Raw genomic sequence first — 24,051 nt, forward strand, 5'->3', positions numbered from 1 at the left:
TTCGCTGGAAAATTTGCATTTGCGTCTTTCACTCCTTGAGTCTCGTCATAGACTATTCTGGTTTCTCATCATGCGGGGCCAAACCAGGTAAGCATCGCTGTAAGACTTACTACACAACAAAAGGGACAGCACTGCTGAAGCTTTCTGTACGGTTTCACTGCAAACTTGCCTCCGATTGAGGTGGGAGAATTCTTAAAAACTTTTCTGATAAAGTTGCAAAACACTATATTAACCACCTTGTGCTGTACCTTTACTAACCAGGTGCAAGGCTGGCAGCTCTACCCGAGACAACGCAGTTGCAAAGTTGGATGAAGTTTGCAAACTACTACAGCACGAGGGACAGTCGGACGACAGTTGCACCATGCTTCGCAGCAACGCCGAAGAGTCTGTCGACGACCATTGTGCCGTGCCTGTCGTCAAGACCGAGGAATGCCTCGGTCTTGACGACGGAAGTGTTACACCTGCTGGCGGTACTGAAAAAAGCCTTGGTGATCACTGTGCTGCAGTTGTCAGCAAGACATGCAGAAATGATGCGTTCACAATGACTGACCACAGCGTCAAAGGTCCTCCCAGCGCTGACAGCAATGCCGGAAGTTTAGCTGTTCCTAGCAGTTCGGTGGACAGCTCGACTACCAGAATTTGCACTGCTGTGAGCCCCAACAGAGTAAAAGCCGTGGTGGTCTCCAGTAGTGAAGTTATCGTACCTACACCAAGCATCCTGCAAGAACTGCCGCCTCCATCCATAATCATAGACGACCAGTGCCTCGATGTCGCCTACGAGACAGTTCTTACCTCCACAGACACGACAACCAACGCAGGCGACGTGTCTCTCGCGGAAGCCGATGAGAGAGGTGGTGAGTCGGGTGTGTCCGGCTTCAACGAAGACCACTGCTATGCCGCCGCAGATGCGCGCACTGACAGCATCGTGCTCCCCGACGAGTTTGACGTAGCACCTGCTTGTGCCTTGGAGACAACTGCCGTTCGGAGTGCAGAAAAGAGGCCTGCCGAAACGCAGCACGTGTCGAGCGAGAAGAGAAAAATGGTAGCGCTTGGTTCGTCGAAGACCTACATCATCGCGGCTAAGGGGAGTGGACAGGCATTGCTTGCACAGAAGCGCAATGTCCTGGTCGGTCAATCCTTAAGTGGTGTCTCGGGCAGCAACGTGAGCAATCCGTCAGTTCCGGAAGGAGGTTCTTCGCAGCCGCTTCCCCATCAGTCTATGCTCACTCTGTTAGTCAAGGATGATGGCACCGCCTTGATCCAGTCGGCCGGTGCATCTCCTTCTCTACAAAATGTGTCTCCGGCACCGCAAAAAATCATCGTGCAGATGAGGGTCTTGCCGCCACGAGGAGGTGAGTTTTCTGCCTGCCTTTTCTTCTCTTTGTGTTTCATTTCAATGTTAATGAGGCACATTGTAATTGGAATTGGTTCATTCGAATAAAGAAAAAAAAAAGCGCGATAGGCAAACAAAAAGTATTTGGGTGACCTTTGAGCTCTGCTTTTAATGGCATGCCTAGTCATTTTGGCAAAGACTGAAGTGCAGAAAAGAAGGGGACATGAGAGAGATGCAGGAAAAGTGCTCTGTTATGTGTATTAGCGCTTTGTCCTGTGTGTCTCTTGTGTCTCTGTCTTATTAGCGCTTTAGGCTAGCCAAAGAAATAGCCTTACCGTTATTGGCTTTTGGCTCAACTAGGCTTGGTGTAAATTCTCGGATTTAAGGTTTGCTGGTGGTCCCATAAATCAGCGATCAGCTGTGTGTTGGCTACCTCTGCCATATGAATTGAGTACTACAGAAGCTGCCCTCTGTCTTACCTTAGACCACATACTGTATTTACTCGCGTAATGAACCCACCTCTCAGTTTTATTACTGAAAATAAAAAAAAAAAGTGTTAGTTGCCTTAGTGTGTCGTTCATTTTATAGTGCCGCCATCGTCACAACCGCAGTACTTTCCTTGGCAGCACGCCAAGATGCTGAGAAACAGTAACATCATAGCATGTTTATCTTGCACGATTGGCTGAGATTAGGGCGGACGTCATCCACTGCCACAAAATATTGTTGGAACGCGTTATGCCAGCAAATGATACCAGCGTCATGATTGTGGCTGACCCTGCGTGCTTTCGTTGGTTATTGATGGATGGACTAAAGACTAGAGGATGGACATGTTGGAAATTTCTACTCACAAGAAAAAAAGTCTGTGAACTTCTTTCTACCCACATAATGACGAACCCTGCACCCAAACTAGTGTGAATGTTTCTTCAAAAAAGGTGAGTTCGTTATGCGAGTATACACAGTATATGCCTAGCGTGCTGCATTTAGGATACTGCTTTTTTGGTCAGTAACTGTGTGTTTATTTTGTAAAAGCTTAAGTCTACTAGATTACATTAACGAGAAAAGCATCATGGTAAGAAACGTGGCATTAGAGTCGATGTCAAATGCTTGAGTACACTACGCTGTAGAATAGATCAAAAATCATTGATGAAAAAAAAATAGTCACTCGAAACAATAATTCTGCATTTCAGAGCGAAAGGATTTCCTATCAAAATTATTTTAATTTTGATTTCATTCTTCACTTTCATTATTGAAGTTTGAGCATATATGGAAGAGTTAATGTGTCACTATAACCAGCCCTCCATCGCTTCTGTACCGCTTGCATGTTGCATTCAATTATAAGTCGAACATGTTTTCATTGATTCATTCTTTTATAAAAAAAAACATTGCTGTTGGTATTTATGATGGGTTCTTTACCATTTAGTAATGATGATTACAAGTGGAAAGAAACTAAGCTGGTATAATTAATTGCGGCAAGGGCAGAGTTTAGCTGTAGCAAAACGTTTTAAAGAAAAGTATAATGACGAATAAAAAACTTCATTTGGTCCCGTGATCCTGCATTCAGTGTTTTGATTTTTTACTTCCTGACGGAATCATTATTTAGGACATGACCCATATTGCTTGTCCCCGCAAGGCACAAGTAGAAATAATTTTCCGTTTACGTTTCATTCACTCTGAGCTCTTTTCTTTTCCAGTGGGCAGACCGGTCACGAAGCAAAGAACTCAAAGAACGGCGTGTCAGGTATGCTTCCTATTTTGATGTCTTGCCACTTAGATAGCTAGTTGATTAGAGGTAGCGTTCTTGTTGGGTTTCAAGGTGCGAGAGCAGTCATCTTGAATTTGGTTGCACTTTTGTTTTGTGTCTGAGCACTGCTGTAGCACATCATTTGCCTGGTTCTTAGACACAAATATTTCTCGAAATGGCAACTTTGACGACAAGATTAGTTTTTTCTGTGCTGGGCTACACCGCCATTAATATGAAACAGAAGCTACAGAGTCTTTGTGTTGCTAGCATCACAAGTTAAATTATGATGGTGGGAAAAACCGTTTCATTTCGAATTCCAAATTTTCCCATCAACAAATGCATCTTTTGCTGCCACACAAGTGTAGCAAGGGAGCAAGGAGCTAAAAGAACTATTGTTACTGGGATTGAAAAATGTTGAATGCTGTCATCACTGCCCCTCTAAGATCTCTCGAATAAAGGACTGCGGCCACCAATGGCCAAAGGCACGTCAATGTGTCATTATTAGTGGGCTAGACATTCCAATTAGCTGAAGTTTTAATTAGCAATGATGTAGTGTGCAGTGCTATGTCTTGTCATTGAACAATGAAAGAATATGAGTGAGCCTGGAATGACTCTTCAGGATCCACATTTGTCTCTCACCGCGGAGCAGTTACTCATCATCAGTTTGTAGTGTGACTGGACTAGCTGTTTAGAAGTCACTCTTGTCCATTTTTCTTTCTTTCTTTTACTGGGGTACATCTTGTATTTATCTTTATGTCAAGAGTTAAAATAGCTGCATACCTCTGCTTTTTCTTTTTGACAGGATTGAATTAAAACTATCCTGGTTATTTCATATCTTTTGCTGTTCTCGCTCAGACTGACAAGGTGATTGTGAGGAGACCCCGGAAAGCTCGCGAACCTCCACCACCGGAAGCGCCGTGTACTGCCATCATGAAGACACTGACGAAGCCCGTGCGACGCTCTCAGCGGCGCAAAAAAGGTGAGTGTGGTCACTGCCAAACGGTAACCATTTCTGGTGAAAATAAATAGACCTTTGGTATCAAAGGGACAGTGACACCAAATTTTCGGTCACGTGGTTCCTTTGAAGCGATGTGCAAGCCACGAGTAGCATACATATGAAACACAGCGTGGAGTTTGACTCCAGCCAGTAAATGGTGTATTATTGACTGTTCCCTCACGCTGTTTGACTTCGGTTCTAGGAGCGGAAAGGTCGTTATGACATTGACGTTCAGTACACGTCATGTACGGCATAAAAAAAACTATGCAATCCCCTTTTTTGCCATTTTAATTTCCTTCCCCAAAAGCCAGTGACAACAAAGAAGAAGCAGGGATTGTATTACAGCTTGGTGCTTACGTGATCTTTACTGAACTTTTGACGTTATTGTCACAGTTCAGGTGTTGAAACCAGAACAGAAATAGTGGAAGAGAACTAAGTTAATTATGGGTTGTTCATGTAGGATTGCACAGAATTCCTTGTGGTTTTTGTTCCGAGCGTCCCGCATTCTAGACTGCTAGTCTGTCATAAGGGATTAATTAGTGGAAAACCTACCCTAACAGGTGGCAAATAGGGGAGAGGGAAGTCTCTCTTTTAAGGTGGTAGAGATGAAATACAAAAAAAGAGCAAGCTATAACGAAGGACTTGGTTATAATGAAAGTTTTTAATGTGCTCTTTATTACTACTGCTTAAGCAGAGGTGAATGGGCATATCCTTTTGCATTTCTTACGCGTTATTAAAATTATCCCCTCAAATTTAACACCGACAGAAACTCTTATAATTTAACGAAGGCGCAGAGTTAAGCAGAGCGGCTGTGCTAGCACAGTTATGTTGCATTTCGTTTGTTGAAGTAAATTCGAGGTTAATTTATGATTGTCTTGTGCGTTATTACGAAGAAAATAACTTGATCTGCACGTCGGTGGAGAGATTTGAAAACTGTGGAGACCATCTCATATGGTATGGTCAGCAGTGTAAGACAATAGGTAAAGGGCTAACGTTGGCAAACATACTGCACTTGATAAAGTGTCAGAAATTTAGGGGACGACTATGACAGGACAGCATTAAAGACTCCTGTCTGTTGCTTGCCTCATCACTACCGTATTTACTCGAATGTAACACAAGTTTTTTTTTTTCATTATTTTTGGCTCTCGAAGTCAACCCTCATGTTATAATCTAATCCAGCGATTTGGTTGGCCTAAAGCAATGCCATGGTGCAGCCGTATTGAATTCGTCACAGCTTGGTTTCGGTTACTGCGGTTTTACATAAAAACACGACCAGATTTAGACGTGGACTCTTCAGGGAGACGCGGCGAGTACTGCTCCAGCTGCTAAATATCTGGGGGTGCGTCTATGCTGTGGCCTGGATGACAGCGCAGGAAAGGGTCATCAAAGCCAAAGCGGCACGCGATAAAGGGATCTTGGGCCGACAGGTGCTGTGGGCGTACATCAGATATGAGGTGGTGCGTGCATTACGGAAGATGGTGGCTGTGCCAGGGCTGACTTACGCCAACGCCGCACTGTGCTTACCTGCCAGCACAAAGGAGTTCCTGGAAAGACGGCGGAGGGATGCTGGGCGAATGACTCTGGGTTCATAGGAGCACACCGGTGAAGGGGGTACAGGGGGACCTCGGCTGGTCCTCGTTTTCAGCTTGTGACGCTGTAGCGAAGCTGGGCTACGAGGCCAGTTTCCTCCTGTTGCTTGACATGCATCTGGCGCACCAAACATTGGTGCGTACCATATATGCGGACATCTCGACGCGATGGACCCGACGGACTACTAACCTGCGGCGCCGTTTCGAGGTGTCACCCTCCTCCATGACATCAGCAGCTGTGGAGCCCAGCAACGTGACGAGTGTGAAGATCTGAGATCAGGTGCTGAAGACGGAGACACAGGAGTGGATGAGCGGAGCGACTTTTAAACCCACTTTGGCTCTTCTTTTTTTTTTTTTTTTTCATGGCTCCACCACGCCACGAGGCAGAGGCAGCCCACCAAAAAAGAGGATAGCCATCATCACCATCAACCGAATTCCAATCCATCCAAAGTCAAAACGTGATTTTTGCTCGTAGGCTCAGAATCATGTCACCTTTATAACGCGCTTGTCGCATCTTTCAGAGTGGAATAGTGTGGCTACCTCTGTTATCGCATTTAGCATGATAGCAACGTGCCGTGCAGTGCGACACTCGCATCAAAAAAGCTGTTCTGATTAAAAATGAAACTGGAAATTCTGCAGCAGCTCGATGGCTAGACGTTAGCTAATCTACCATACCTGGGTGGCGGATGCAGCTGGAGGTGATTTTTAAACGTGAGCCTAAAATTAAACGCTTCCGATGACATCATCTGGGTGGATGAGAATGAAAAGCAAGGCTTGGTTTCCGAGAACTCTGCCTCCAACGACAACGACGAATGAGCGTTTCTGATGAGACTGCAAGGACCACAACATCTCTTAAAAATACTTTTTCAGGCGCTTATCTCGTGTTGACATTCATGGCTTTATTTTTTCCCACTGGACTAATATGCAAAGATGCCCCTCGCGTTACATTCATGGCCATGTTACAGTCGAGCAAAATACGGTAATTTCTCAATTTGTACTACTACTATCTCACGCATACTCATTAGCATATGGTCGTAAGATATCACATTACTGGAGAGACCACCCGACGTAGATAAGATAAAATGCGTCTGCTTCAAGCAAGTTCATGAACGTGCCTGTATGGCCTATGAAGAGTGAGCCCGACTCTGACCGAAGGGTCCAGGAGGACTCAATTCCTATCTCCTCTGCTTGAGAACTGCACTTCATTTAACCAACATGCTCACACTGGCAGTTGCCTTTGATCACCGTTTTTTTCTGTCCGCTGGTCTTAATTGCCCTAACTGCACATGCCTGCTGCATAAAGTAACATGCTGCATGTTGTCATCTTGCAGAAAACGCATCAAACCAAAACCGCACAAAGCGAGCGTTCCGGAAACTGTTTCACTTCAGACAAATTCTTCAATATTTGAAATTCGAGATGTTCAGACCGAGTAGTATACCGAATGTTTTACAGTTTGGTTAAATACCCGAAACTAGGGAATATTTGCACAATGTTCCCACGAGCCTACTAATTAAGCCTTATCCTTCTCCACCCTCCACAAACTCAGTGATCTCCTTCACCCGCCGTACTCTCAGCTTTCCCCTGCCTCACTGGCCTTCTCTAGTGATCCATTTTGCCGCCTTCTTTTATGTGTCTTTTTCATCTCGGCAAAGGCTTATCATTAGCCCACATGTGTTCACTAACCTATCCTGCTGTCTTCATCTTTTATGACAGCCCCCCATCATCATCCTTCTTTGTTTGGCTGGCTGCTCTGTACTCACATTTATTAAGACCTTTTTTTATTGGCCTCCTCGAGTTATTTTTCCCCATGCGACGAATACACAAATATTTTATGCCTCCTTCTTTAGGGATATTGATAAGCATCTATTTATGACCTATCCCATCATTTGTGACTGCATGGACAAAAGATGCCTGTTTGCTTTGTGATGTCGGTGTGCACTATAAAGAACCCTGACAGATAGATATTAATCCAGAACCCTCCACTCCTGTCTCCACAGCCCATGTGCAAACTTCAGGGCATTAGCTCTAAAAAAAAAAATTCTTTAGCAAAACACAAAAAGGCGGATAGGTTGCGTTCAGTTCTTAGGAGATGCTCGTGTCCAATTTCAGACTGGTTCTAGTGTTTTCTAGTAGGCTATCCTGCAACAAGGGGCCCCGCACTGATTTTAAAGTTATTTGTCTAAAATGTGTCATTTGATAAGAAATCCTGCATGGTGTGGCATTTTTTCATTATTCTTCCGCACTGTGACACATTTTTGCTGATATTGGCTGGTGAGCGTTTTTTCATTCCCGTTGTACTTTGCAGTCCATGCAAGCGAGCTGCGGTAAGCTTTGCATAAATTTGAGATTTTTTTATTCCAAGTTTAGACATTGTTCCATATATTTGGTGCTTATGCTTTCAGCTATAAACCATTGTTCATGTGTGTTCATGTAGTCCATGTCCAGCCTGCCCTCTAAGTACCTTACAACACACAGTATCGCTGAATAAACAAACATTTGAATAAATAAGATTTGTAATAGGGCGCTCAGATGGAGAGCTGTGAGGACAGGACCTTGCAACGGCGAGCCCAGCGTACTTCTTCTTTGTCTTCGTCGCACAACGCACAGGTGCATGTCGATGGCGATGACTATCACAGTACATTTTCCCCCCGGGTAAAAAAAAAGGAGCCATCCTGGCGACTTATGGCGCGGAAAGCACAGCGGGGTCATAGAATGGCTTCAATCGGTTCACGTGAACTGTTTCACGACCACGGCGACGCAAGTCCGCAGAGGGCGTGACGGGCTCAACTACGTAGTTGACTGCAGATGTTTGCTGGAGGACCCTATATGGCCCGTGGTAGCGAGCAAGAAACTTCTTTGAAAGGCCAGGGGTTGTGGAGGGCACCCAGAGCCACACCAGTGTGTCCGGGAGATATGACGAAGCTTCGCCGGTATCACGGAGGTATTTTTGTTGCCACTGATTTTCTGTTGTGAGAGAGCGGGCGAGCTGACGGCATTCTTCTGCGTACGTGACGGCATCGGATAGCGGGGAAGATTCGGAAACGTCAGGGCGGTAGGGAAAAAGTGTGTCCATGGTACAGGGTGGCTCGCGCCCGTAAAGGAGAAAGAATGGAGAGAATCCAGTAGTGGCCTGTGTCGCGGTGTTATATGCGTAAGTAACAAACGGTAGAACTTGGTCCCAATTGGAATGGTCGGTGTTCACGTACATAGCCAGCATGTCACCGAGAGTGCGGTTAAAACGTTCTGTCAGTCCATTCGTCTGAGGGTGGTACGAGGTAGCGGTGCGGTGTATGATGCGGCATTCTTTCAGGAGAGCCTCAAGAGCGTCTGATAAGAAAACGCGTCCGCGGTCACTGAGCAGTTCGCGAGGGGCACCATGGCGAAGAACCAGGTTTTTCAGAATAAAGGCAGCCACGTCGCGTGCGGAAGCAGAGGGCAATGATGATGTCTCAGTGTAGCGGGTTAGATGATCCACTGCCACGATAATCCAGCGGTTGCCAGCTGAAGTTGTAGGAAGGGGACCGTATAGATCTATGCCGACACGATCAAACGGACGGGCAGGACAGGGCAACGGCTGCAACGAAGCAGAGGACTTGAGAGGAGTTTTTCGGCGTTGGCAAGACTGGCAGGAGCGGACAAAATGGCGGACAAAGCGGTACATTCCACGCCAGAAGAAGCGTAGACGCAAGCGCGTGTAGGTTTTCAACACTCCGCCGTGGGCGCACTGGGGATCAGTATGGAAAGCAGCACAAATTTCGGCGCGGAGATGACGGGGGATGACTAAAAGCCACTTCCTTCCGTCGTGAAGATAATTGCGGCGATAGAGCAGCCCGTCACGAATTGAAAAATGGTGAGCTTGGCGGGCAAGCGCCCGAGACAGACGACCTGGAGAGTGACTTGAAAGAAAGTCCAGAAGTGTAGATATCCACGGGTCGCGCCGCTGTTCCGTGGCCATGTCAATAGTGGCAAGCGAAGACAAATCGTAGGCGCAGATCTCATCAGGCAACGAAGAGGGAGGCAGCGGTGAGCGCGAAAGAGCGTCCGCGTCAGTATGCTTGAGGCCTGAGCGATATATGACACGAATGTCATACTCTTGGAGGCGAAGAGCCCAGCGAGCAAGGCGGCCGGACGGGTCCTTGAGGGACGCCAGCCAGCACAGAGCATGATGATCAGTGACCACATAAAATGGTCGGCCATAGACATACGGACGGAATTTGCCGATGGCCCAAATAATGGCCAAGCATTCTCTTTCCGTAACAGAATAATTGGACTCTGCCTTGGTCAAGGTGCGGCTTGCGTACGCCACCACATAGTCTCGGATACCAGGTTTGCGTTGGGTGAGAACGGCGCCTATCCCAATACCGCTAGCGTCAGTGTGAATCTCAGTTGGCGCATTCGGGTCGAAGTGGCGGAGGATGGGAGGCGAAACTAAAAGACGGCGTAAAGTGTTGAAGGCGTCATCACAAGCAGGTGTCCATGCGCAGAGGTCGGAGCTGCTGGAGAGGAGCTGGATGAGTGGAGCAATAATAGAGGCGAAATTTAAGATGAAGCGGCGAAAGTAGGAGCATAGGCCAATGAAACTTCGTAGCTGCTTCAGTGATTTTGGGCGTGGGAATTCGGCAACTGCACGAAGTTTGGTGGGATCGGGAAGAATGCCATCCTTAGAAACGACATGACCTAGAATTGTTAGTCGGCGAGCAGCAAAGCGGCACTTCTTCAGATTCAGTTGGAGGCCGGCGGTAGCGAGACAAGTGAGAACGTCCTTCAGTCGGAGCAGGTGGGATTGAAAATCGGTAGAAAAGACTACGATATCATCGAGATAGCAAAGACAGGTTCGCCACTTGAATCCACGAAGCACAGTGTCCATGAGGCGTTCAAATGTGGCCGGGGCGTTGCAAAGCCCAAAGGGCATGACGTTGAATTCATATAATCCATCTGGTGTGATGAAGGCAGTTTTAGAGCGGTCAGCGTCAGCCATTGGCACCTGCCAGTAGCCAGATCGTAAATCCAACGAGGAGAAAAACTCGGCGCCCTGCAAGCAGTCTAGTGCGTCATCGATGCGTGGCAGAGGATAGACGTCCTTGCGCGTGATCTTGTTGAGCCGGCGGTAGTCGACACAAAACCGGAAGGAGCCATCTTTCTTAGGTAGCAACACAACTGGAGACGCCCAGGGACTGTGGGATGGCCGAATGACACCCCGACGGAGCATGTCGTCCACATGATCAGCAATTACTTGGCGCTCCGAAGCCGACACGCGATAGGGGCGCTGGCGCAAAGGTGCAGTTGTACCGGTGTCGATGGTGTGCTCTACGACAGACGTGCGGCCCAAGTCAGTTTGAGGAAAGTCGAATGAAGAAGCGAAGTTCTGCAAGAGGGCGACAAGTTGATCACGTTGCGCAAGTGGAAGATCAGCATCAATAGCATGTTGGAAAACGTCGGAGGGCATCGAAGCGGTCGCAACATCGCAAGAGCACAGACTAACGTCGAAGGAGGGGGTTGAGTCAGCAAGAGTGGTGATATGACTGGGATCAAGCTCTTCAAGACGTCCAATGCATTCGCCACGGAGCAGGACTGCTGGGCAAGAAAATTGGTTCGAGGCGTAAAGTGCACTCTTGCCGTCTTGAATTTCGAGAACTGCGAACGGAAAAAGGAGGCAGGGATGACGGGAGGTGGCTTCGGAAGGTGTAAAAATCGCAGTCAAAGGAGTTACCCACTCACAAGACAGTGGTACGAGGGCAGCAGAGAACGGAGGAATGTCGGTGTCATGGGCGACGAGAAGTTTTGCAGTGCGGGGAGGGGTATCACAGAAGGGGGCATCACAGAGGGGGGCGAAGGCAATTTGTGCACGAGCACAGTCAATAACGGCTTGATGAGTCGATAGAAAATCGTATCCGAGGATGATATCATGCGAGCAGTTCGGCAGAACAATAAACTCGATGGGGTACAAGACGTCTTGAATGAGCACACGGGCTGTGCAAGATGCGGAGGGGTGAATGTGCTGTGATGAGGCGGTGCGGAGCGAAAAGTCGGAAATCGGAGTGGTCACTTTGCGAATTCGACGGCAGAGCGCTTCACTGATGACGGAGACGACTGCACCGGTATCGACGAGAGCGAGAACTGTGGCGCCTTCTACAGAAACTTTGATAACATTAGCGGGACGGCATGGAGGACTTGAGGAATTCGAAACAAGCGCAGTTCTTGCCCCCGGAACTGCGACTGTTAGTTTCCCTCAACGGTGCTGGTAGAACGTCGCAGCATTGGAGAAAGCGATCTGCGCCGAGGAGAATGTGATCGACGAGTGGTATAGGTTTGGCGATCTTGTGGGACAAATTGAGAACCGGGCGGAATCATTTGCGAGCGTGAGTCGGTATCGTACGGGTAAAATCGAATGTCAGGCTGTGAAGGTTGGAGGCGCTGGCGACAAAGGCGCGCAACATGGCCCGGCCGACCGCAGGCATAGCAAATCGGAAGGTTGTCCGATTCAATTTTTGCTTAGTGCAGCGACAACTGTGATGCAGCTCAATGCATTCACATGTCTTCGTTCGCTCCAATGACCAGTCCTGTGGCTTCCAATTCATTCTGGCAGTTTTCTAATATCACTTATCAGCCGGCTATCGCAGAAGCACTCATGGTTTGCAGTCTCAGTGCATTAATCAAGCTACAGGGGCTTTAATTCTGTTGTCTTGTCCATCTTGGTGCTTTCCGGCAAAGTCTGTGATGTCAACATGATGTGAACGATAAGTGCTCTTTTCAGCTGTTTTCCTCGTTGTATGGTACACAGTGCTTAAAGTCTGGCTCCATCGGAGGGGGGTCTCTAGTCATTCGAGCACAGCTGGAAAGGGAAATAAAGAGCGAGAGAGGAAAGTGGCTGGAGGCCTGGCTCGCAAATGGTTCTACAGAAATTTAAGCGGAGAAGTCACTTTTCTCCTTCTAAGGTTTTAGAAAATATGTTAATAGTGTCTTTTAAAACTTACTGAGGAAATGTCGAAACAATAGCAAAGGAATTAATGCTCTGACAACCACTGACAAGAAAAAAAAAAAAAAAAAAGACGACAGCTTGCTTCATATTCATGCAGTCCTTATACAATATTTGAGCACGGAGGGGTCTCAGACCCCTCTTAAATCTTGGGGGGTCTCAGACCCTCCTAAACCCCCCTAACTTTAAGCCCTGATGGTACATATATTCACATGCATGTACGTTGGTTAAGAAACTACGAAAAAAGTACTTTAGTGCATTCTTCAGTGAAGCAATGCAAAATTGGTTTATGTCATTTATGTTCTTAAAGGAAGGGAATATTTTGCACAAACTTCCGCTTTTGAAAAGCTCTTGCATAGCAACACAATTGAAAAACCGTGCATTTTGTTTGTTGTAAACGCAGTCATTTATGTACTATAAAGTCAGAACAAATCTTCACATCTGTTCTACTGGTTAAAATTTTGTCCAATATTGTGACACACGAGTCTGTTCTTTCAAAGGCAGGGCACCTTAGCTTTCAGTAAAGAGCAAGAATTTAATGACAAAGATGGGGGAGTGCAACTAAACGTGTTTATTCACATCTGCTTCGTGGTGCAGTGTATTAATGCTGCATTTCGAATCCCTTTTGCTCTTCTTGTTTACTATTGTTCTTCTAATGCAAATTAACAGCAGACAAAGTATTTGTAATCTCCTTTTGGTACATGTTATCATTTGAGTTAGGTTGAAAGGCTTTTGAGCTGAGAGATCACATTTTTGACCGCTGCAAAACGAGCTGTTGGACGAACCAGTAGCTGGGGTTGTGCGCCTTGTACAGAATAGAATTGCGCCGAACCATCTATTTTTATTTCTGCGTTTAAGGCACGGAAGACGAGGACGACATGGTGCAGTGCGTGGTGTTCTGCTGCGAGGTGTGCGGCGACTGCTTCTCGGCAGCAAGGCACCTGCACCGCCACTGGCAGAACCAACACAAGGAAAGGCCAGAGGGCAGGCACCGCTGCTCTTACTGCCCCTACACGAGTGACAAAAAGTGAGTGGTTCCTACGTCCTCTGTGGTGTTCACGGAACTGTGAGAATCTCTCTATTAAGGCTAGAAATTGCGCACGAGCGATAGGTAACCCATCAAGTCCTCTCCGCAACGTAAAAAATTTTAAGCTTACTTTATTAGGTTCGATCATTTCGGCAGTCAAAAATGATGCTCCTCCTCTCCCCCCTCAACCACACGCACTCCTGTGTGGAAGAAAAAAAAATGAAAATGAGTCATGATGGCACGTCCCGTCTCGCCACATCGCCTGGAAGCGACCAGTGAGTGGGCACACCTGGCAAGCCGTAACGACCTCATCGGAGTGGTTTGCATACTGGGATGTATCACCCAAATTGATTGCGAGCAGTCGCCAGGAGCACTTCTCAAATTATTAGCAAATTATTACCTAGATGCCTTTTCCTAGTCTGAACCTTCAGTGTATGCCGTTGGAATTCAGAGTAATCCACAGGTAAAATATTCTGTCTGCCTGCCTCGATAGATCACACCCATGGGGTTTGAAAAAAATGCTAAGCTCAAGGCTAAGCTTCACTGCCGTTTGAAGACAGAAGTTTGGTTTGTGGGGTTTAACGTCCCAAAGCGACTAAGGCTATGAGAGACGCCGTAGTGGAGGACTCCGGAAATTTCGCCCACCTGGGGTTCTTTGACGTGCACTGACATCGCACAGCACACGGACACCACTTCGTTTCGCCTCCATCGAAATGCAGCCACCAAGGTCGGGTTCGAACCCGGGTACTCTGGCACAGTAGTCGGGCGTCTTACCACTGCACCACTCCGGCGGGGCTGAAGACAGAAGTGATCACAATGATCACAACATGCTTTGCTGTGGATTGACGTTCAAATGCTGGAAGTATTAGCCAATTCTTTTATCAATATGTATGTAAGCAGAATGAAAGATAGAAACACTTATGCACTTGCACATATGCACATATGCACTTGATTGCACATTGTCCTCTACTCAAGTTGAGGACAATGCAGAGGGCTATGCAACGGAAAATGGCAGGTGTAACGTTAAAAGATAGGAAGCGTGCAGAGTGGGTCGGGAAATAACTCGTTACTGACATTCTAGGGGAAATCAAGAAGAAATGGTCATGGGCAGGGCATGTATTGCAGAGAGGATAACCGATGGTCGCTTAGGGTAGCAAAATGGATTCCAAAAGAAGGTAAGCAAAGCAGGGGGTGGCAGAAAGTTAGGTTGGTGGATGAGGTTAAAACGTTCGCAGGGGTCAAGTGGATGCAGCTAGCACTGGACTGGGTTAATTGAATGAACATAGAAGAGGCCTTCACCCTGCAGTGGGTATAGTCAGCCTGATGATAATGATGATGAGGGAGAAGATATCACATTGAAATGCAGCACCATTGCGTCCAAGTGTTGCAGCAATGTAAGTGAACTTATTTAGTGCTTGCATGGTTGTGTTACATTGAGTGACATGTCTTGAAATAATTACTGTCGGATCAAAACCCTAGAGGACACTGAGCAGATAAAAGGCACCTCCGTGCGTACCACAATGCAGTACTAGGGAAGAATGGTGGCTGTTGAGGCAAGCTAACAGGAGATGCTCTACGCTTTCTTGGGTGTAAGGATTAGTGTAGGGACGATAGGTACAAGCACGTGAGCATGCGAGGCGTTAGGCTGGCATTTTGGTGGAGCTATTGTTTGCACTGAGTGCCTGAGTGCCAGTAGTCTGTGTAACCTCCAGCCTGTGCCGACTGCGAATGGCCATCAGTAGCACGCCACTGTGGTGGCTCTAAATGTCTGCTACCGACTGTATGTCACGTCTGGGTGCATCTTAAAGAGAAAGCATGATTTTCTTTCGTTTATATTTTCAGTAATGCCGCTCCATGGTCAATATTTCAAGTTATACTGCCTTCATTTAATCAAATTCATTGCTTCACTGAAGAGTTGAGTTTTTCTGACTTTGTGCCTAGTTCTTCCTGCTGAGGGCAAGGCCATCCGTTCCTGTTTAACTAAGGAAATTATTTTATTCTTGAAAACAAAACACAAATATAATCTGTAATGTCCCTCTCCCGTCTTATTGTGAACTACCCTTATTAGGAGCAGCGAGATGAGATGAAATTGCAAATGTACTGTTAGCAAATTATCTGTATTACTTGCTCATGCCTGCTGTGTTTGTAAAGAAAACTCATGTTACATATTTAGGTGCAGTTCAAGATCCTACTATCCTCTGACACTCCACTTATGATAGCAAATGCATGCAGTTGACCGCAAGTCTGCAAAATCGTTGCTTGGGGGGTCTCTTTCAAGGGTGAATCTCGTCATTGAGTTACGTGCAACCACATTTAAACCTAAACTCAGTAAAATCAAGAAGAAATCAAGAAATTTTGCTTCACATGCAGGTTTTCATGAAATGCAGCTATTGTGCGTGATCTCGAAAGAAAAGTCCAGAAACTAGACCGTTAATAAGAAATAAATGCAGGTGAAATCACCTGGCAGGCAGTCGTCGTAAACTTCCATCTAGAGAACTCTCTAGTTGATAATGCCTTTATCTTCTCTGGCATGGCTCGCGCTGCACGTCGAATGAGGGAGGAAGTGATGCAGGCAGGAGACTAAAGCACCTAGCTCTTCTCGTGTGTATCCTGTCCTCTATTCACCCAGACGTCGTCTTGGGAAATCGGACTCTGTCTGCCTTCAGAGAGGAATGAGTGGAAGCTGTTGTTGCAAATGTTCCGGTGGCAGCCACTTCCTTCTCTTAATAAAAATACTTATTCATTTGAGCAAATTTCATATGTGCAGCCTTGCTGAAAAAGCCAGAAAAATAGCCTCACACTGGATGCATTGTACGGTATCCATACGTACTGTATGGCAGTGTAAAATATCTGTATAACATTGTGTAATAAACCAGTAAGAGGATATTGGATCGTACATCTATTCTGTAGGGAGCGCTATATAAAATAAGGTCTACCGCCACGACACCATAATTGCATGGGGCTCACGTTATGCATGCTTCATAGGGGCAGTGTCAAATAATTTAGGAACTTTGTAATACCTGAGAACTCTCTTCAGGATTAAACTTTTGCCATTTGATATCAAGCAAGTCCAGGGTAATTTCCCTTACAGAACTGCCATATCTGGGCCTGATATATTTTATATGCAACCAAGTATAAATTTATCAATCAGTAAATAAAGCTATATCAGGGCAGACCTGGCATGTAAATGAGATCAGATATGGAAGTATGCAAAAGTACATGCCCTTATTGGGCCCAGATCTGGTTATATCAGGGCTGGCTGGCGACACTTACTCTAGCTCGTCTGTTTCCCCAGGTACCACGTGGACATGCACGAGCGAACACACACGGGTGAGCGCACCTTCGCGTGCGATGTATGCAAGAAAAGCTTCTACCGGGCGGACGACGTCGAGACACACATGAGGGTGCACACTAAGGAGAAGCCGTTTGCATGCGACGAGTGCGGCCAGAGTTTCAGCGTCTCCACCAACCTGGCTCGCCACAAGAAGCTTCACTCGGACGACGCCGAGACGCACGCGTGCCCCGAGTGCGGCAAGGCGTTCACGCAAAAGGTGCATCTCAAGGCTCACCTCCGAGTGCACACGGGGGACCGGCCATATTCGTGCACCATGTGTAGCCAGCGGTTCACGGAGCAGGGAAGCGCGCGAAAGCACGAGAAGATGGTGCATGCCGGCGAATACCCACACTACTGCCCGCACTGCGGCAAGGGACTGGCCAACAACTTCAAGCTGAAGAAACACCTGCGCGCCCGTCATTACGAGCTGACGCGGGCAGCCTTGGCAGCAGCTGAAGCTGAGCAGGAGGGGTGATTTAGGAAATGTTGAGGCCTTGAGACCACATTTTTTACCGGTTATCATTTGTGTTTTTAACCCTTTTTGCGTCTTGGCAGTGTGGCTATTACTGTGTGGTATGACAAGGCTACTGATCATATAGCAGAATTGAGTGTGTCAAGGAATGTTTGAATATTCCTGCGTCGTAAAGCTACAGTGGCAGCAGTGTCTGAATGTTACTTGACATCTTCACTCTGTTTTATGATCAACAACAATTTGTGTTTTCTGGCCATATACCTGGCTGTTGTGACATGCAGGTTTGAAGGGACACAGTATTTACCTCCTGCGTTCTCAAGTTGTTAATGAAGTAAAAACATTGCTACGCTGTAAACACTGATCACCATGTGGAATTCACCTTCTCTCGACAAATGGTTTAATATTGAATTTTGTTTCCCATATGTTTTCCATTTCAGCAGCCAGAGAGTGGGTGGTCACAAGTGTGATTGACGGAAACAACATCAAGGAATCCGATACAGTAGCTGCTCTGTTATTCGACTTCACTCATTAAGGAACATAAGGACAATATTAGCACTACATGATACTGGGTCCCATGATGAAGCCACAAGACATATTTTATTGCGTGATCCGAAAAGGAGGATCTCACGATATCTGTCCCTAGTGACCCTTGCTGCAACCAATGTCACCCTGCCTTTGGGGCTGGAATAAGTGAACATTCAGCTATAGACATCAGTTTATGTATGCCAGACAAACCTTTTAGTAGTGTCATGTCGCCACTGGGCTGTTGTAGGTGAAACGAAGTCACATTAATTAAGTTCGCTTCACGCCTCTTCCAGCGGTCGTTTTTTATTTTCATCAAAAAGAAATATTTTTCTTCCTAGTTAGTACATTCTGGCCTTAAGTAAGACAGTTTGTTAGCTTTCTGACTCGAAAATACCACCGATGAAATTTTGTTTAAAATTGATGCAAATGGCAATTGAAATGCTAATATGAATTAAATTGTTTTTTTTTATACACAAACTGTTGAAAAAAAAAACATTGATGTTATTTAATTGTGGTAGAATTTGTGCGTGCAAAAGAGCTAGACAAATTGGTACCCCACTCACTTTTCGTAAAATAATACTGCATTCACAGTAATGTAAGGTTGCAAAATTAAAATGAAAACCTTATGTCCAGTTAGCAGCAGAACCTGGCAGGGATGGTGTCTGGAAAAAGTGGTCCCGAAAAATCACCGTGATGTCATCGAAACAGTCATGTGGCTGCATATATAGTCGTTGCAGCTTATACATGTGGCTACTACTAATTCACCTTCATTCATCTCGGGTTCTTACATTTACAGCACATAAGCAGTCGTCCTGCGAAAAAGTTTTGTTGCCGTAAATTTCACATGGTTGTCCGTGTTAACTATAAATGCTCTACACTCTCGTTTTCATGGTGGAAGGAAATCGATTAAATTTATTGTGTCCATACTTCTTTCATCTTGTTTTGTGGTTGGACATCATTTGTGGCGTCATGGCTTTTCAATAGCAGACCAGTTATATGTGCTGCAGAATTTGCCCGGGTAACAAGAACATATTCTTGAGCACATCCACAGAAAGGTGGATAACTTATAAAAATGCACAACATGTTGTTTTGTGATCTCTAATCTTGCTGTTGATTTTGGAGGCAAAGAAATCTCTCAGAGATAAGATATGGTTTCCCACCCCCAGAGTTGTGAAAAGGAGTGTGGTTTGAAGGGGTATCTGAAGGAGTCTGGACAAGGATGAGGTCTTGCGCAAGGTTGCATAAAATAAAGATATATGTTTGTATCAAAAAAGCCTGCATTGACCTTATTTACACGGCTAATCAATGTAACACTGTGCTTCAGTGCAATGTTTTCTTGGCGTTTTGCTCATAACTATACTACAGTGCGCTTGTCTGAGCCGATTGGAAAGAATCACCAGTGATGAATGCTGAGCAAGTTGAGTTACCCTTTGTGGTCAAAATTTTTCCCAAGGCTGCCTACAGTGACATCTTTGAAAGTTTGTGCATAGGACACTCAACCTGCATATCATACAGTAACTATTAAACACACGTCTTGGGGCTTTATCATTGTTCTTTTTCTAGTATTACACACATCCTTAAATTCGCTGGTACGTCGTTTTTCTGATTTTGTGTTCTTTAATATATTAAATGGCACTACAGCAAAACCCCTACTATAACAAGTGGTGATTGATGTAACAAAATAATAGCTATTCCTCTACCTCCCATAGAGGACTGCGAATTTTTATATCGCAGTTTTCCATACGTAGAGGGTCTGTGTCCAGTTTTTGATTCAGTATTTCTGTGTGATATAGACTTGGGGTGTTTTAGAACCGGAGTAGGTGATACGGGACTAGTGTGGGGGCTAAAAAGGTAAGCTGGTTATCTTTTTATGTGCAGTTATGGTTGCATTTTTCTCTCGTGGGAATGACTACATTTTTTGTTTGGCCTGCTGCCCGGAACACCATGAAAAAATCTTGGTACTAATATCTTTCCAGAGTTATTTGTTGACGCAAATGAGAGAAAGCTTAACTCTGCCATTTGTAGACAGAGTTTAGTCGACATTGTTCGCAACACACCGTATGAGTTGCTTCGGATGTGCAAAATTGACATTTTTTCGGTGATTGATAACAAGCCTTGGAAGACTGCTCTCTCAAGCTCTAAAACACAACACCTAGCACTGGATTACACTACTGCACGAGTGTCCAGTCCGTATTTGCTTAGTTTAGTGTTAGTCCTTACAACTGGACATGTGAAGCATTATGGACCACTGGGGAAAAGACGTTCACTTGATTGCTCGTTCCAGGATCGTCTCTAGTTGGATGCCTGTGCCTCTCACAAACACATTTCTGCGGTACGAGAAACACCGTTAGTGACGAGAATATACTTTTTTAGGCCACTTGAGCCCTTAAATGCATACTACACAATAAACAAATGTTTATTATTTTTGTGTTCATTGAAACACTGTCACTGCGACCATAAATTCAACCCACAAATCTGCGCTTAGTGAAAAAGCATTCGTTGCTATGGTTGCAAAAACATTTTAATATCTCAGCAACGCAATGTGTACAAAATGAATTATAAAAATATAATTCACAGGACAGTCGTGTGTGTGTGTGTAATGCAAGTGTTTGAGTGTTAGGTGTAATGCGATAGCAAAGTTCTAGAGACAGACGTGTTGGTTTTTTTCACAGTCAGGAGTGAATTGAGACTATCTTCCAGAACTGCAGTGATACTCCAAAAGTAACTTCTCGAAATATCGCTAACAACAGTGACATCCTGTAATTACCAAAGCGAAAGGGGATTTGCCTCTCCACTTTATCACCTCAACAGCTAACGCTGGAAAGTTCAGAAGTAACACAAAGCATACTTTATTCGCATATATAATGGGCCTTTTTCTTTTACTCCCAGAACTTCGAAGCTACGCACAGATGAGAACTCTTCAAAAAATCGGCTGGACAATCCAGCTTTTCTCTGTTTACTGAGCCAATTTGCTCCTGCATTGTTCTGATTTGAGTAGCCTTACCTATCACTTATTAAGAATTGTGTTGCAGGACTCTACTTGCATACAGTGAGCAACATACCACAAAAACTTAAGCAGGAAAGGGCTCAGGCCAGGTTATTCACTGAATTTGGTGGCCCAAGGTTGTGCTCGCCTCAATACCGTTACAGGCGTGGACTTGAGCCTCAAAAGTGAGGCCCAGCAATGTTGTAGTGGATACAGCCAGATATATAGGTTGAGGAGTGCAATAAATGTGCAGCTACATGGTTTAAAAATCTAAAGAGTGGTCTTTATGATAATGTTTAAAAACACAGACATCTTGCATTGGCTTTGGTTGGCTTATGTGGATTCTGGATTGCGTTGTTGGCTATGACTTCGATCATGGCTATGACTGATGTCACAAGTCATGCATTGTCGGTAAGGCCTTATAGCCAGTTAATCACGACTTGATTCGGTATTGGCTTATGTGTATTCTTGGCTATGATTTGGATCTGGGTTACGACTAATGTGGCTAGTCATTATGCATTGTCATTAAGGCATAGTCAAGTAATTGTGAATGGATTCGGCTTTTGTTTTTTGGCTTATGTGGATTGGATTTGGATCTGTCTTTTAGTCATAAAATCTGTGAGAAGTTACTTTCTGCGCACGGCACTCATGAACTAAGGCTTTCACTTGAATTTTGACTGCATATGGCGACAATATCTGTACATAGGGCTGGTCCAAGAGAAAACCAGCTGGTGAAAGAAAGTTTCATGAGGAAAGGCAGAGAGGTTGGCCAGCTGTAACGTGGCTGTGGCCTGTTAATTGACACTGGGGAAGGGAGTGATAGTGTGCAAATTAAATCTGATGGTTACATAATATAACAAGTTGTATCGACATATCTAGAAGCTGCACACCAAACGGAACCAGGGTATCTAGCGACCAGAAAAACGCTGTATTCTCAGGGAAATTTTGTGTACTTGTAAAAAGGCATAGTTGACCACGTCAGATAAATATGAATTTGTAAACGCAACCTTGTGACGTCACAGCCACACAACCTTACGTGGGGATTTCGAGCTCCCCACAAAGCTCTCGTTAAACTTGTCCGTGGAATAATTAAAGCAAATGTATTGCAAATTAAAGGTCACAGCATGCCTGAAATCAACTTTGCAAAGCAGTTGGTTTTGCTGAAAGAAAATTTTCAAGAAACTTTGTGAGATTCGGTCAATGGTCGCCAGACGTTTGTTCAGAAAATCCATGCCTAAAATCAAGTCGCGGGAGCACTGCTGCAGGACCACAAAGCTGGTAGAGTAAGTGCAAACCCACAACTCTGGAGTCCCGAGCCAGACACGATACAGGTTAGTATGTGCAAGGCAAGTACACTTGCAAGACTTGGGAACAAGCGTGGTTTGGTGTATCTTGGGTGGTCTTTCACGTGATCTTACTGCTAACAATATGTGTGTAGTCAGAACCACGGGCCACTATAGATCACGTCAAACCCTTGAAATGAAGCTTAACTGTCCTTATTTTTCACTTAACATGCACGTAGTACAACCAGGGACAAAAGTTTGCGGGATGCAGATTTGTGGAAAAACATTTCTTTGTTGCCTCATTAGTTCTTCCCGATATTTCTTCTTTGAATGGGACGTGAATGTCCCCTCGTGATTCAGCACATTTCATTCACTATGTTTGCCCAGTGACAACGCAATAAATTTTTTCCCAGGAACTTGCATCCCGCAAACTTTTGTCCCCGACTGTACATTGGTTTTGTACTGGCTGCCATACTTTTAGTAGTAAGTTTGGGTGGTCACAGCTCAGTAAACATAGCTACATTCAGAAGTATTTCTTGTGGGATGTCATGACCAGTAATATGGGGAATTTTAGCACTTTCAATGTCTCATGCAAGGCACCCAACACCCTAGAGAGAATATCCATCTGTAAAGCTGCTTGCTCTAATGTCGATCTTGTTTTGATTGCAGTGTTTGCAGTTTCAAGAAATGCTTACTTTTTCTTTGAATACATCGTGTTTGTTTATCATAACTATCGGTAATGCAAGTCTGATTACGACATGATATAGCACGACTGACATCACTGGCATGCAGCATCATTCTTGATCGCCGACATGCCTCTGTTGTTAGCTATGCTAGCTTAAAGGTGTTTGTGGTGCAATGACGAATGATAGAAATACTGACCATTTGTGCACTTTTTCTAGCTTAATTAAATAACATGGACACGAAAGCCTCAAGAGAAACAAGGTGCCAATGGTCTAGCCCCCGTTTTCACAAACCAAGTGGATCTCCATCCCTGCCCCGCCCTCCTCACTGGACCATTTGGTGACAGGCTAGAGTACCTTAGGCTGGAAAAAAGAAAATTTTCACCACCACACAGGCGACTATCCTCCTCAGGCGCTATAGACTGGAGGAGATGCAAACTGACAAATTTCCTAATCTTCATATCTTAAACGAAATCAGTCCAACAAAATATCAAAGTTTCTACCTTCAATAAAAGTTCCCTCTCCTGAAGCGCATAGGCTGAATTCATGAAAAAAATTGTTTCCTCGTATTACTCCCAACCAAAACACACTTCATGAATGCATACCACAACGTAGCAAGTGACGCAGCTGAGACCTAGCTTCTCAAGTCTCTGCAGATAAGATGCCATGAGAGGGTATGGTCCTAGAACAAGACATTTCTGGCAGATTTTTATTTTTTATTTTACTCTTCTTAGTTTTATATATTTATTGTTTTTTTTTGTTTGTTATTTTCCTCGATTCTTTCCTTTGAGAGACGAAATTTCCTCAATGCGGCCTTCATAAAAATCTTTTATTTCTCTACAAGGTGACTAATTCTCCCCAGCTTTTGTCAACATTATTAAAGTTTCCTCTGAATTCTCTCTCCCCAGCTCACTACCTCCTAGTAATAGGCAGGTCCATGTTACAAAAAATTATTTCTTTGAAAGACCAATGAAAAATAATAAAAGGACTATTTTACAGAAAAATGAAATATAAGATTTCTTAATCACAGGAGACCAGGATAGAATGGAGTGCGGTATCAGTGTCATAGAAGTTAAGGGGAATACTAGATTATGAAACAGTTCT

General features: G+C 45.0%; 1 protein-coding gene across 4 annotated transcripts in view; it reads left to right on the plus strand.

The window, feature by feature from the left end:
* Positions 1 to 18,105, plus strand: part of LOC146172904 (uncharacterized) — a 28,479-nt gene extending 10,374 nt beyond the window's left edge. For all 4 annotated transcript variants that reach the window (XM_084584172.1, XM_084584171.1, XM_084584173.1 and 1 more), the window contains 5 exons: positions 262 to 1,352; positions 3,025 to 3,071; positions 3,930 to 4,053; positions 13,496 to 13,664; positions 16,960 to 18,105. In XM_084584172.1, coding sequence (XP_084440298.1) covers positions 262 to 1,352; positions 3,025 to 3,071; positions 3,930 to 4,053; positions 13,496 to 13,664; positions 16,960 to 17,473 — 1,945 coding nt within the window. In that variant the 3' untranslated portion in view covers positions 17,474 to 18,105. The remainder of the gene's footprint in view (positions 1 to 261; positions 1,353 to 3,024; positions 3,072 to 3,929; positions 4,054 to 13,495; positions 13,665 to 16,959) is intronic.
* Positions 18,106 to 24,051: the final 5,946 nt, after the last annotated feature.

This window comes from Amblyomma maculatum, chromosome 11, assembly GCF_055883805.1.
Source record: "Amblyomma maculatum isolate TAMU_Amacu chromosome 11, ASM5588380v1, whole genome shotgun sequence".
Lineage (NCBI taxonomy): Eukaryota > Metazoa > Arthropoda > Arachnida > Ixodida > Ixodidae > Amblyomma > Amblyomma maculatum.